Source organism: Notolepis coatsorum (assembly GCF_963971535.1).
Source record: "Notolepis coatsorum genome assembly, chromosome: 14".
In the NCBI taxonomy this organism is placed as follows: domain Eukaryota; kingdom Metazoa; phylum Chordata; class Actinopteri; order Aulopiformes; family Paralepididae; genus Notolepis; species Notolepis coatsorum.
Window position 1 is genome coordinate 10,040,199 of NC_140178.1, and position 15,398 is coordinate 10,055,596.

The following is a 15,398-nucleotide window of genomic DNA, read 5'->3' on the forward strand; positions in this document are numbered from 1 at the left end:
TCTGGTTTACTGACACGAGCAGTTCGGTCAGTTGGTCAGGGGTTAGAATAGTTTTAATTTCTTCCTCTAACAAGGCAAGATCCTCTCTGACTTTGGCTAATTTAGAGCCTTCATTATCTATGATTAAAAGCAGTAGATCCATGGAACACTTATCCAGGATCGAACACCACTTTTCACAGAACTCAGGTGAATCTCTTCCCAGCGTGGGTTCTTTGTTGATGCGAAGGCCCCTCGGTATAATGGCATCCTGCCAGTAATTGGTGAGGGTCGTACCGTGGAGTAAGGTACGCGTCTCTCTCTGCCTTAGACGTGAGAGCGACAAGGCCAGTGCTTCTCTTCCTTTGGGTGGAGCAGGTGCCGAACTCTCTGGCACTGGGAATAAGCTGCAGATTCTGTCGCTTTCCCCCTTGGAAAAAGCAAAGCCTCTTTTCTCCATGTTTAGCAGTATGAGCTGCTGTCGTCCTCCAGGGAATTGGGTTCGTAGAAAAATGTTTGGAGCTGCAGGTCTCGAAAGCTATTTGGGTAGCTTTGAATCAATATAGTCAAGTTAGACCGCGCTCACAAGTACTCACACTGGGTGCTGTAATCCCATAAAGTTCAGTATAACAAAGCAGGATAGCCGGACCAGCACTCTCAGGTTCAATGTTTTTTTAATTGGCAGCCTGAATCAGACATGTTTCGGACTAATGTCCTTCTTCAGTGGTATGGCTAGCACTGGAAATGAATTCAAGGTGATGATTAAATACACCTGGCAGGTAAATGACACGGCAGGAAATGACATCACAACGCAGGTGTGCCTATGCAATATGACTGAATGAATGACCTATCAAAATAGAGTACAAATTAACATTACATATCTCTTGTTGTGGAATTAACACAACATTATGCATACTTTTGACAATAAATAAAATCAGTATTTGTTCTTACTTGCTTGCCTGGGTAAATAAAGGTTATAGAAATGTAAAAAAATAAATAAAATATTTTTTTTTAAAACCGATACCGATATTTTCCCTTATCACATTTTAATGCCGATATCAGCCGATAATATCGGTAGGCCGATAATATCGGACATCCCTAATACTAACATGTCTTTACTACTATGCTAATATATCTATATTACTACCTACTATACTAACATGTCTTTACTACTATGCTAATATATCTATATTACTACCTACTATACTACTGTAATATGTCTCTTTACTACTATAGTATGCACTCAACACTGTCTTTCTGCAGCACCCAGGTTTCAGCACTGTTTGATGAACATAGTTACTCAGCTGAGAGAGTTGTACCATTCCTGCTGACTTGTCGTACAGAACCTGTAAGTCGCTTTGGATAAAAGCGTTTCAGCTGAATGACAAAATGTAAATGAATGGAAAAAAGCCTTTTCATCAAACATGTCTTAATGACGTAGATTTATGTGGTGGTTAATGTAGATTTTCAGATAATAAATCAGCACAAAATCCTATTACATACAGTAGCACTTGGAATTATATGGCTCTATCTACATTTTGGAGATTTTGAGCGTCACACTTATATCACATCCCATAGAGAAAAACGAATGTAAACATTTTAATTTGCACATTTCCTACTTCAATAAACATTTTCCAAAAGCTAACTCCACCCACATGTAAAGACATGTCCATAGAACTACAGGACATGAATAACTACATTTTTACCAAAATGCCAGAGAGAACTTTATAATTGACCTATCCCAAGCCACGCCCTGTTGTTTTCTTGATCCTCCAATCACAACTGTTTGCTTTCCAAGTAACATGCTTGAGATAGGTCAATTCCAAAACATCACAGAGTCCAGTCCAGTGGTGATGTCGTGAGTAAAGTATGTGAGTTCATCTGAAGTCTGTGATCATCCAAGACAACAACAATAAACACATGTTGAGCATGAGTCATTATACGGAGCATGGGGATCATGATCAAATAAACAAAAGATATATATTTTGAGATTATTATTATGTTTTATATGCTAAATGGCTGCATTTATATAACAGCTTTTATCCAAAGCGCTTTACAATTTGTTCCTCACATTTTTACCCGTTCACTCACATGTTCACACACCGACGGCGGAGGCGGCTGTGCAAGGTGCCGACCTGCTCATCTGGGAGCAGTTAGGGGTCAAGTGTCTTGCTCAAGGACACTTAGGGCGGGATCCACAGAGAATGGATTGCACGGTGCTAATTGCACCCTTACTTACAATTCATTATGAATTGAAAATGGGGCACCCCGATGTAAACAAGACGAAAGTCTTTCTCTGGTCTGCATCCCCTTAACAATTGTGTGTCTTGAGCCGTACTGTGTATTGTACCCATTCTACAATCTGTTAATAAAGTTTTCAATCAATCAATCAATCAATCAATCAAACACAACACGAGGATTCAACAGGGACGCGGGAAGGGGAGGTGCGGCAGGGGCTGCAGCACCCCCTGCTGGATGGGAGTGTAACTGCAACTGCAAGGTTGTTTTGGCATGTATTCCATTGTAACCGAGGCTACTCAATGTCAAAGAGCGAAGCGGCACTGCAGATTTACCCTACTTCATTGCCAGATCGTCATAGGGGCGCTGTCTCGATAATGCAGTGTTATTAACAGTGTGTAGCCGACGCATGAACCGGTTGGGATTCGAATAGACGCGGCCTGGAAGCGTCAACGCGGAACTGGAAATCCGTTGGTATAGACTTTAGAGTAGGCTGCTACAGTAACGTTAGTACTAGTTTGAGTTTGAGTTTAGAGACAGCAGGGTAGCTAGCGCTAACGGCGTGAAAGCGAAAGTATGAGTCAGTTTCAAGTTCCCCCGCCAGAGAAATTCACCTTCAAGGCAGAAGACTGGACAAAATGGATAAAGGACTGACTGAAGTGGAGAGCTGCCTGTCGCCCATTCTAACGCAGGACCCTTGAGCAGGTAAACGATTTTAGATGTATAATCACTTTGGAAGTGTGTGGCTGTTGTCCGAATAGTGAACATTGAAAAATAAAGGCACGACATTTAGAGACGTCCCTGTCCGTCGTAGCGTTCTGGTACGGGGGCGTCGCGCAACAGGTGGGGTAGGCTGGTGATGTATGCTTGTTGTTGCCGCTTGCAATAAACCGTCTTCTGCTTCGCGCATGCATTTAATATGACGGTATTATTATTATTTATCTCTGACTCGACCGCACCCCCAAGTCAGAATGAGTTCCGCGTCCTTGGGATTCAATGTCCCCGATGACATCATCACCGGTGGCCACATCAGACTTGTTTACTCTCAATAACCGTCAAACTAAATGAATGTGTGCGAAACAGTGTTTGATGTGTTGAGTGTGAGATGATAAATAAATCAGCATTGTTTCGTTTTTTGGTGAAGTGTCCCTTTAACAACGGTCGCTTTCTCCTAGAAATACAAACGTAGCGAAACAATGCAAAACAGATGATTCAAAACCAAACGCAATACCTAGTGTTGTAGCCAATTTGATGATTTTACCGTGGTTACTTTATTGTATGAAGGTGCTGTGTTATTGTGAAGGTATTTATGAGATTATTGACTAATGAGCTGGGCAGGTGGCATAGGCGGGGCTCAGATGATCTCGGGCACAGCCTATTTGTATGTGTCACAGGTGCGCAGCGGGAGGGAATTGGGAAACGCCACAGGGAAGCCACACAGTTTTTCAACCGTGCGTGTTCTGTTTGTTTTCAGTAGTTTTGAGTTATTTTCTGGCTTATTTTGCAAGACAAGTTTAAACAGTTTAAACACCCAGTTTATGTTATGCTTTATCCATCCTGCAAGCAAAAATAAAACCTCTTAAATGCACTCAACGAGACGACCTGATTTACTGTCAACAGCACTTCGCGTTGGAAAGAGCTTCATACCACTGGCATCTTTTTGCTGTTCGGTTGCCCTTACACCTAGTGATTAATGCAACAATCAGCCACAACACGCAACGCCAGCACCTTCCAGGTGGAGTTCTGAGGACGGCTACTGCAGCCTGTTGGCAACAGAACAGTCCATTAAGGATGTTTTTTTTCGGGGGGGAAAGCTTCTTTTACACCTGTTGGCTTCTCTGACTCGACATGCAGTTCCTCTCAGGCAGTGAAACCACACATGTCCAGAACGTAAACCTACTAAAACATTTGAACAGGCCTGATATATCTTGACTTCAAAGGCACTAAAAACAAGATTACAAACATCACAAAACAAACTGGTCAGACTACTGCTTGACCTTAGTCCTAAAACCCACCTCACCCCTGCCCATTTTGACAACCTAGGATGGCTTAGAGTAGACAACAGAGTACAGCAACTTGCAATGGGCCTGGTCTACAAGATACACTACACCACTAAGATACCCATGTACATGTCAAAATACTTCCCAAAGGTCAATCAATACCACGACCACAACACCAGAGGGAGCTCCACAAATCATGTTAAACCCAGATTCGTCTCAAACAAGGGACTAAACACCTTTCGCAATTATGCCACAACAATGTGGAACGCCCTACCCACAGCTGTAAAGGAATGTCAATCACTACCCACTTTCAAAACCGCTCTTAAAGAACACCTACGGGAGGCTGCAATTAGAAACTGGCCCCCGTAAATGTACAAACTCCCCCTCCCACTCACCCACAACTACCCCCCCCCCCCCCACCCCACCACCTCCAATGTACAGTTTCCCCTCCACCCCTCCTACCAACCTCCTACCTACCAACCTCCTCCAATGTAGTTTCTTCGTAAAATGTATATACTCTCTTTTTTAGACTCTTCTTGTATCACAAACAGTACTGTATTTGTAAATCTGGTATGTCATAAATGTATAAATGTAGCAGTACTGTCTATCTGTATGTCATGTATGTCATAAATGTCATTATGAATTGAAAATGGGGGACCCTGATGTTAACAAGACAAAAGTCTTTCTCTGGTCTGCATCCCCTTAAAGGAAAACTCCAACATTTTGGGAAATTAGCTTATTTAACATCTTCCCTGGAGTTAGACAAGAAGATACATACCTTTTTTGTCTCTGTGCGTGCATTTAGCTTTGGGAACAGTCGCTCCGTTAGCATAGCTTAGCTTCATCACTGGAAGTGAGGGAGGACAGTAGCCTGACGTTCCCTACAGGTTTGTTGATATTCTCATTCCTTCAAAGGATCCGAACCGATTGAAGTTTATGGATACCATGACTTAAAATCCTCTTACCTTGACGATTAAAAGCCTCCCCAATTTAGAAAACAGTAATCCAATGGCTGGTATTGATAATATAATACTAACTGCTGCACGCTCGGAGCTAACCGGAGCTAACACAGAACAGGATGGTAAAGCAAATATAATGACTTCCTTTCTGGGGTTTTCAAAATAAAAGTGCAATGTTTATAGCAGCGGAAAATGTTTATTTTGTACATTATCTAACGTTAACACGAACCTAAACTAACTTTAGGTTAGTTGTAACGTTAGAATGGTAGAATGGGCTGTTTTTTATCTGAAAACGGGTGCTTTTCTAAATGCTCTGAAACGGAAATGACGCGATAAAAAAAAATCTGCCTTGACAGCACTGACTGGAAAATAGTCTTTGATAATGCGATGGGCAGATTAGACACATAGCCATAATTTAAAACATAGATTAGGCGATATTAACGTTAACATTGGCGCCGATGGTGGCATTCAGGGGGTAAAAAGGAAAACCTGGCGTGGCACTCAAAGTGTTAATAAAGTTTTCAAGCAATCAATCAAACACAGTATGGCGGCAGGTTTTAAAGGCCGTCCCAGCTCAGGTCACCCGCCGGAGAATAATGCGCCCAGGCCTCTGTAGGTTGGATTGTGCTCAATAATATTATATTTGGAACGGTGCCCTTTTAGAATGGTGTACCAGACGTGATGATGATGTGAGTGAGTGAGTGGTGACAGAGTGATCTCACTATTCACTGAACTTGTTCCATCATTCATTCCAAACATGGCCAGTTTTGGGAACGGATCGAGTTTTGTGGTCAACGTTTGGCTGCAGAGAGACTTGGCGCTGCTGCCAGCTGGACTGGACTTGCTTCATGTTGACATGCTGTACTGGGGAGGCTGGAGACAACACAGTGTTCTAGTGAAGCACGGAGACCAGTTGTAACCCTTTCACTGCCACATGACAAGGTTAACCCTTTACTATCACACTACAGACGGGTTGTCGTGTGGCAGTGAAAGGGTTAACCTTCTGTATTGTCGCAGTGAAAGGGTTAACCGTTTTGTCAGCGCGGCAGTGAACGGGTTAATGCACTCATGATGACACAATGAGACCACAAGGCCAAAAACACAATAATCATAATAATAATAATCATAATAATAATATAAAAAAAAAAAAATAAAAAAAAAATGGCCTGGGGGATGAAACTGATAGCAGTGAGTGTGACCATGACACAGAAGTGTCCTTTCTATCTATTTAAATTCTATAGCAGTGACTTCCTACACAAAGAGGTGCTGGAGACTTTCCCCGCGCACACAGTCCACACCGCCATCAGCCCTCCTCCTATTTTCACAAAGGGGGGGGGGGGTAATTCTAATAACCAAATACACGAAAAAAAATACATACAAAGCGTCAGCATATATAATCATACAGGTTTACAATGATGCCCTGTGTTGATCAGGTTTTATACACAACAATAAAACCATTTGCGCATCTAAAAGAATGATGCATGAAATCTGATCAATATATTTTTATAATCTTACCCCTTCCAAAATGGTAATGTTTCCTAGTGGGTGGTTTTAGTATAGTCTATATATATATATATATAGTTTTTTTTTTTTATCTTTATACACCTCACTTGCGCAATATATTGATTAAATAAAGTACAAAATAATCTAAAGGCCCAGGCACGTATGAGGAAACAGAATCTGCTCGTTCTATGGATCATGTGGGTGGCTCTGAAAAGAGCCTTTAGGATTTTGATACAACGCAGTGAGCAGTCTAGCCGCCGAAGCCGTACAGAGTGCGTCCCTGTCTCTTCAGAGCATAGACCACATCCATGGCGGTCACGGTCTTCCTCTTGGCGTGCTCGGTGTAGGTGACGGCATCACGGATCACGTTCTCCAGGAAGACCTTCAACACACCGCGGGTCTCCTCGTAGATCAGACCGGAGATACGCTTCACTCCACCACGGCGAGCCAGACGGCGGATGGCGGGTTTGGTGATTCCCTGGATGTTATCACGGAGCACTTTGCGGTGACGCTTAGCGCCTCCTTTTCCCAGTCCCTTTCCTCCTTTACCTCTGCCACTCATTTTCACGAATAGATGATGATCGAATGTCTCAGTTGGCCAAACCCATGCGTATTTCAAGTTATCTGAGGACGTTGTTGAGGCCAACGAGCGCCGAGACAAAGTGAGGGGGGAGGGTTTGAGGTTTGGCCAATAGGGTTCCTCTGCATGTTTGTCTTCTTGGCCCCAACATCTACACAACACGTGTAGCCCACATAACCTGTCTGGAACAAGGCAATAAGGAGGATAAACCACCTGAAAGTGCTCTGCAGAAGGAGGCACAGTGATTAGAATATGAAAGCTACTTAAAACCACTCTGACTATTCTACCCCACCTGGAGCAATGTGGCAAATTCACACATAAAAAAAACCCAAATAACACAGAATCTAGCTATAAAAAAAAGACAGTATAGGCTATATAAATATACAATAATGTTCACCAGTCAGCTGGGCTGAGAACAGTCAAAGAAGGAATGGTTGTCCTGGGAAGTAGATTTGCATTCAAATCAGTTGATAATCCTCACTGATGCAACACACCAATCTCTGTTTAACAAATATGGAAACGATTGATTGAATACTTTAGATTTAGATACAGATTGCAGAATGGGTACAATACAGTACGGCTCAATACACCAAATTGTTAAGGGGATGCAGACCAGAGAAAGACTTTCGTCTTGCATACATCAGGGTCAGGCATGCGTTGTTCATGGGACTGGGTAGCACGGTGTGTAACCTCACTCGCTATTTGCATATCAATAGCACCGGTCGTCAGGTGTGTTAAATACGTTCTCAGACACATTCACACCTACCTTGTTGTGAAGACGTGTTACATTCCATTCGTAGACGCAATTAGGCACTGTCTTTAGTCTGTGCCCAAGCGAGGGGACATTAAATGCGCATTCGCGGGAGCTCGCGCACGCGCCGGGAGCGCGCGTGCACGTGGTGCGTGTCACTCCAGATGATTTCAATAACGCACCACTGATCAGGGTCCCCCATTTTCAATTCATAATGACATTTATGACATACACAACATACAGGGTCCGTGTACGTTTTGATAGTTCGTTTTTCGTTTCAAAAACGGGGGAAAACTGAAATACGGACCTGTTTTTCGTATTTTGGTATCAGAATCAAATGAAAAAAACGAGTCAATAATGGGCCGTGTACGTTTTGATAGTTCGTTTTTCGTTTTTGATGTGAAGAATGGAGAACGGAACCACGTGACAAGTACATTTTTCAATGTAAAAGCCATGCACAATCTAACGTGAACGAATATGTATAACGTTATGAATAAATACATGCATACAGATCTATACCAGGGTAACGTTATGATACATATACATTTTTTGTTTTGTGCATTTCATTTAGACATTATATTTATTGTCCGTGTGATTGAAAACTTTATTAACAGATTGCAGAATGGGTACAATACAGTACAGCTCAATACACACAATTGTTAAGGGGATGCAGACCACAATAAGCCGTGACATGGTCGACAAATCATATTGATTTGCAGTAGGCAGGCTTTTTATTTGATCAACAGAAAAATAATCGTAGGTATTTTGGCGCATTAGTAGCCTCCGGTATTTCATCAGTGCAATACATATGCCTAATTTCTATGCACAATTTGTACACGTCCATCGTTACTTCTGTGTATTCTAACGTGCAGTAAAATATTACATGTGTAAATACACGTACACTACAGTAAAGTGTGGAAAAACATACAATCTAAAACTACTTACAGAAACTGACCAGCAGGTGTCGCACTGTCAATTATTATTATTATGCCACATAATTATGGCAGTAGTAGTAGTAGTAGTAATAGTAGTGGTGGAGGTAGTAGTAGTAGTAGTTGTAGTAGCAGTAGTAATAGTAGTAGTAGAAGTAATAGTAGTAGTAAAGGTAGCAGTAGTAGTAGTAGTAGTAATATTAGTGGTAGTAGTAGTAGTAATAGTAGTAGTAGTAGTAGTAGTAGTAGTAGTAGTAGTAGTGGTGGTAGTAGTAGTAGTAGTAGTAGTAGTAGTAGTAGTAGTAGTAGTAGTAGTAGTAGTAATAATAGTAACCAACTGTTATTGATACACTGCAACGTTAGGCTATCACTATGAATTGAAAATGGGGGACCCTGATGTAAACAAGACAAACGTCTTTCTCTGGTCTGCATCCCATAACGTTTTCATTCATTCATTCATTCTATACTGTCGATAATGACGCTTACCAAGACGTCTGAGCAATCCTCCACGATGGACGTGTACAAATTGCGCATAGAAATTAGGCATATGTATTGCACTGATGAAATACCGGAGGCTACTAATGCGCCAAAATACCTAGATTATATTACAATTATTTTTCTGTTGATCAAATAAAAAGCCTGCCTACTGCAAATCAATATGATTTGTCGACCATGTCACGGCTTATTGTGGTCTGCATCCCCTGAGCTGCCTGTACTGTATTGTACCCATTCTGCAATCTGTTAATAAAGTTTTCAATCACACGGACAATAAATATAATGTCTAAATGAAATGCACAAAACAAAAAATGTATATGTATCATAACGTTACCCTGGTATAGAACTGTATGCATGTATTTATTCATAACGTTATACATATTCGTTCACGTTAGATTGTGCATGGCTTTTACATTGAAAAATGTACTTGTCATGTGGTTCCGTTCTCCATTCTTCACATCAAAAACGAAAAACGAACTATCAAAACGTACACTGCCCATTATTGACTCGTTTTTTTCATTTGATTCTGATACCAAAATACGAAAAACAGGTCCGTATTTCAGTTTTCCCCCGTTTTTTCGAGTTTGGTTTCAAACGGAAATAGGAAACACCTCGTATTTCTGTTTTTTTTCGTTTTTTCGTTTTTCCTTTTGAAACGAAAAACGAACTATCAAAACGTACACGGACCATACAGATATGTATCATGACATAGATACACAGTAGTTACATTTATGACATACAAGATATGCAAATATACAGTACTGTTAAAGAGAGATCCTAACAGATAATATATACATAATTATGAGGGCTGCTGATGACTCCTAACATCCTATCACGTTTTTAATAATGCTGTAAAGTTAAGTAAAAATGCATTTCAATATGAATTTAACAAATTAAACATGCATTTAACTATTAATTCTAAATGTACCAGTCTGACTGACATACCAGTTTATCATACATCATGTTTCACATATATGTATTTATTTTGTGTGCGATGGTCACTTTTTGTAACTTTTGGTTGTTACTGTTAACTCTCCCAAGAGTGTGTGTAACCAGAAGTTATAGATGCTATTAAAGGCCCATAGCAAACAGCTGCATGTGGAGCCAACTAGATGCCCTCAACTCTGCTTTAACTCTAACCCTCAATCCAACCGTGACCTTTAACGTAACAAAAACTCAATTTCCCTTCCAAAATCAGTTAAATCCTAAATTCAAACTTCTCCAATCTGAAAATCTATTGAAGGCTCTTGTTCCACCTAGTAGAGCACTTACTCCATCTGGTGGTGAAACCCAATATGACAGGCAGCATCCTAGACATGGTCCAGGAAAAACAGAACAACAATACATAGGGATATCTTTATTCATTTGTCACCGGACCTGACTTTACTGATCAATGGGATAACTCTCTCAAAACAAAGTGGGTGGCTCTGAAAAGAGCCTTTGGGTGAATACGGGTTAGATGGACAGGGGAGTTTACTTGGAGCTGGTGTACTTGGTCACAGCCTTGGTTCCCCCCAAATAATACAGAATCTAGCTATAAAAAAGACAGGTATAGGCTATATAAATATACAATCATGTTAATCACCAGTCAGCTGGGCTGAGAACACTCAAAGAAAGAATGGTTGTCCTGGGAAGTAGATTTGCATAAAAATCAGTTGATAATCCTCACTGATGCAACACACCAATCTCTGTTTAACAAATATGGAAACGATTGATTGAATACTTTAGATTTAGATACAGATTGCAGAATGGGTACAATACAGTATGGCTCAATACACACAATTGTTAACCGGATGCAGACCAGAGAAAGACTTTCTTCTTGTTTACATCAGGGTCCCCCATTTTCAATTCATCATAACATTTATGACATACACGACATACAGATATACAGTACTGTTACATCCAGACATTTATGACATACAAGAACGAAACAAGAACTCCATGATTTATTTATTCAACCCTCCCAATCTCCCTTTTTCCTTTCTATAATACATTTTTAAATGACTAATCAATCAAGTTGTTTAAAGTCGTGATGAGGAGGAATCATTGTAAAATTGTGCTCTGAATAATGTATTTCCCTTGCCTGGCTCCACTTCAGAGTATCATACTAGCACGGAAACCTGCCACAGCCTCTACACAACCAACTGGAACTACATTGATGCTCCAAAAACAATAAATATCTGTAAAATAGCAACTGAATGGATGTTAAATACTTGGAAAGAAATGTACAAGGACGGCATGATTGATCTTTTCTCCCGAGTGATGTGTTTGAGTCTGTTAATGACATTAATGAAGCCCCTCAAACTAGTTCAGCATGAAACCAGATGGAAATCTGTGGTCGCTGAGCTGATTCCTCACTACCTGCCCTCAATGAGAGAAGAGCAGAAAAAGGCTATTGCCCCTTAACTCTGCGTTATATGTATGATTGGAACATGTATATTATGGGTGTATGGTCATGGGTTACTTTTTAGCTGTTGTTGATTGTTGCAACATTGAGTTGAAAACCAGTTTGTCATCTTGAATTTTAAACTACCAATAAATAATGTCCTATTGTCTCAGTGTATGAACCTGTGCGGTTACATTGTTGCTCCTAAAATAAAATATGGGCAAAATAGCAAAGTTGATATGACATAAATTAAGCACCTGGTACAGATAGAAATGTATTGACTCCAGAGAGAAAATCCTTGTTAATTACAGCACCATGAAATATAAATGAAAATATAGCAATACGGCGCCTTATGGACTGTTACCTTATTTCATTGAGCTGTAATTAACACACAAGACACAGATGACCATATTCAAACTACTTTACTCAACTGTAAAACTTTGAATTTCCCTATCGAGGTCAATGTAATGTGTTGCATCATGGGGGTCAGCCCTATGGTCCCACAGCCCCAGATTTTCTTTTCACTCAAAATTTAGGGCCTATGTTCCCACATTTCTAAGATGCTTCTCAAAATGAGGCCCCATGTTCCCAGACGAACCTACTACGAGAGGACAACCTTGTTGCCCATATATGCGCATGTCCAGAGTTAATTATATTGTATACAGTTTACACTGCCTTTTTATTAAATGCTTACTTCTCCACTGGAATATAATTGTGAGATGCATGCATTATACTACCTGTACCTCCCCTCCCGCTATATTTCCCTCCCACTCTGCTATTTCCCTACTATCTCGCTTCCTCCCTACAACCTTCTCCCTGCCACTCTTGACACCACAATGTGCCTCATACCTATATCCACAATCTGCTCCTCCAGAACTGACTCTACCCGTCCACGCCAGTTTGCTAGCAACCCGGCAAATCTCTCCTACCCTCCTACAGCCACTAATACACCTGTCACAGTACGGGGAGGCTTATGGAATTGTCAATCAGCAGTCAAGAAAGCTGACTTCATTACTGCCTACGCCCATAGTCTAAATCTGCAGCTCCTGGCTCTAACTGAGACCTGGATAACTCCCAATAACTCATCAACACCTGCAGCATTATCTACAAACTATAACTTCACTCACACACCTCGACCCTCCAGACGGGGTGGAGGCACTGGCCTCATGACATCTCCTTCATGGGCTTCAAACCTAACACAACTCCCAGAACTGTCACTCTCCTCCCTCGAATATCATGCAATATCTGTCTCTAATCCTTTCAATCTCACCATTGTTACACTCTATCGCCCTCCAGGTCCCCTCGATCACTTCATAGATGAGCTGGACATGCTTCTAAGCTCCTTACCGGAAGATGGTACCCCGCTCCTTCTATTGGGCGACTTCAACCTGCCTGACTCATCTCAGTCGGTCCCAGTGGTCTCCCTCCTACAACAATTTGACCTGACTCCCACTGCCATGCCTCCCACCCACAAAGCAGGCAACTCCTTGGATCTCATATTTTCCCGTAACTCCAGCATCATTAACACCACGGTAACTCCCCTACATGTATCTGACCATTCCTTCATATCCTTCTCACTAACTCTCATGCTTAACCGAAAGGTCTTCACCCCAACTCAAACCGTCTCACTCAGACGTAACCTGGCCTCCCTATCCCCCTCCACCCTCTCCTCTGACATAATATCCGCTCTACCTTTGAGTGACACCTTCTCTGCTCTCCCCACATAGATGGCAACCTCCACCCTCCTCTCAGCCCTTGCAACCTCCTTTGACAAGCTCTGTCCCCTCGTTGAGAAACCTGCCCGCCGTTCCCCACCCAGTCCATGGCTGACGGATGCAGTGAGAGAACAAAGACAGGTCCTGAGAGCGGCTGAGAGGAAGTATAGAAAATCACGCCTCACTGCTGACATCGACACATATCACAACCTCTTGTTAACATTCTCCAAAACCATTACTAATGCCAAAGCTTCTTTCTTTCACCATAGGATCGAGGCCTCTGCCAAGAATCTTCGCAAACTGCATGCTACCATGTCCTCCCTCCTCACTCCCCCCCCACCCCCTCCTCCCTCATCTTTTTCTGCCGAAGACTTTGCGATCTTCTTTGAGGAAAAAGTGGAGAACATCCGCAGCTCCTTCTCCCAACCCCCACCCATTCCAAACGCTGAATCGAGAACCTCATCCTTCACTCTGTCATCTTTCTCTCCCATTACAGAAGCCGAGACCCTGACACTGGTAACGTCGAACCGTCCGACTACATGCCAGCTGGACCGGCTACCCTCCCCACTCCTCCAGACCATAGCACCGGACATCCTCCCATTCCTAACTGCAACCATCAACTCCTCACTCAACTCGGGGGTGGTCCCCACCTCCCTAAAACAAGCCAGAGTCACGCCCCTCATAAAAAAACCAACCCTGAACCCCACCGTCATAGCCAACTATCGTCCTGTCTCTCTTCTCTCCTTTCTTTCTAAAACACTTGAACGTGCTGTATCCAACCAACTTACTGCTTATCTCTTACAGAATGACCTCCTAGACCCCAATCAGTCTGGCTTCCGGACTGGCCACTCCACAGAAACGGCCCTCATTGCGGTCACAGAGGCACTTCACTTAGCAAAAGCGAAAGGCCTCTCCTCTGTCCTGATTCTCCTAGATCTATCTGCAGCCTTCGACACAGTCAACCATCAGATCCTCCTCGCGGCCCTCGCAGGAATGGGAGTGGCTGGATCTGCGCTGACATGGCTGACATCATACCTCAACGACCGCTCCTACCAAGTGTCATGGAGAGGGACTCTGTCGGCCACCCGCCCCCTCCGGACGGGTGTCCCCCAGGGCTCGGTCCTAGGACCCCTTCTCTTCTCCCTCTACACTAAATCACTGGGTAACATTATCACGTCTCATGGCTTCTCATATCATTGTTATGCCGATGATACTCAACTCTTCCTCTCCTTCCCTCCCTCAGATATCCACGTCTCTGAGCGGATCTCGGCCTGTCTGTCCGACATCTCCGCCTGGATGATGACCAACCACCTCAAACTGAACCTAAGCAAAACAGAATTGCTCCACCTGCCGGCCAAATCCTCCCCCCTGACCGACCTCTCCATCACAGTCGAGAATGCAGCTGTGACCGCGTCCCCGACCGCCAAGAACCTTGGTGTTGTCCTCGACGACCAGTTGAACTTCTCTGCTCACATCGCAGCGACAACCAGAACCTGCAGATTCCTCCTGAGCAACGTCAGAAGGATACGCCCCTTCCTGACAAAAGAAGCCACCCAACTCCTCATCCAATCAACAGTCATCTCCCGCCTCGACTACTGCAACGCACTGCTAGCTGGCCTCCCGGCCACTGCCACCAAGCCTCTTCAACTCATTCAAAACGCAGCGGCCCGCCTGATATCAAACCTACCGAAGTCGGCCCATGTCACCCCACTTCTTAGGGACCTGCACTGGCTCCCCATTGCTGCACGTATCCGCTTCAAGGCCCTCGACCTAGCATACCGTGCAGCAAAGGGAACCGCTCCCGCCTACCTCCGGTCAATGGTCTCTAACTACACACCCTCAAGACCCCTACGCTCTGCATCT

The 15,398-nt window shown here is 42.9% G+C and overlaps 2 protein-coding genes across 2 annotated transcripts in view; both read right to left on the reverse strand.

Moving 5' to 3' along the window:
• LOC311241038 (histone H1-like) overlaps window positions 1-15,398 on the reverse strand; it is a gene marked incomplete at both ends in the record, with an annotated part of 359,561 nt that overhangs the window by 301,706 nt on the left and 42,457 nt on the right. The window lies entirely within an intron of this gene.
• Window positions 6,927-7,238, reverse strand: LOC311240158 (histone H4; the record flags this gene model as incomplete). The annotated part of the gene is made up of 1 exon (XM_084328701.1): window positions 6,927-7,238. The coding sequence occupies one exon, from the start codon at window positions 7,236-7,238 to the stop codon at window positions 6,927-6,929; it is 312 nt and encodes a 103-aa protein (XP_084184827.1).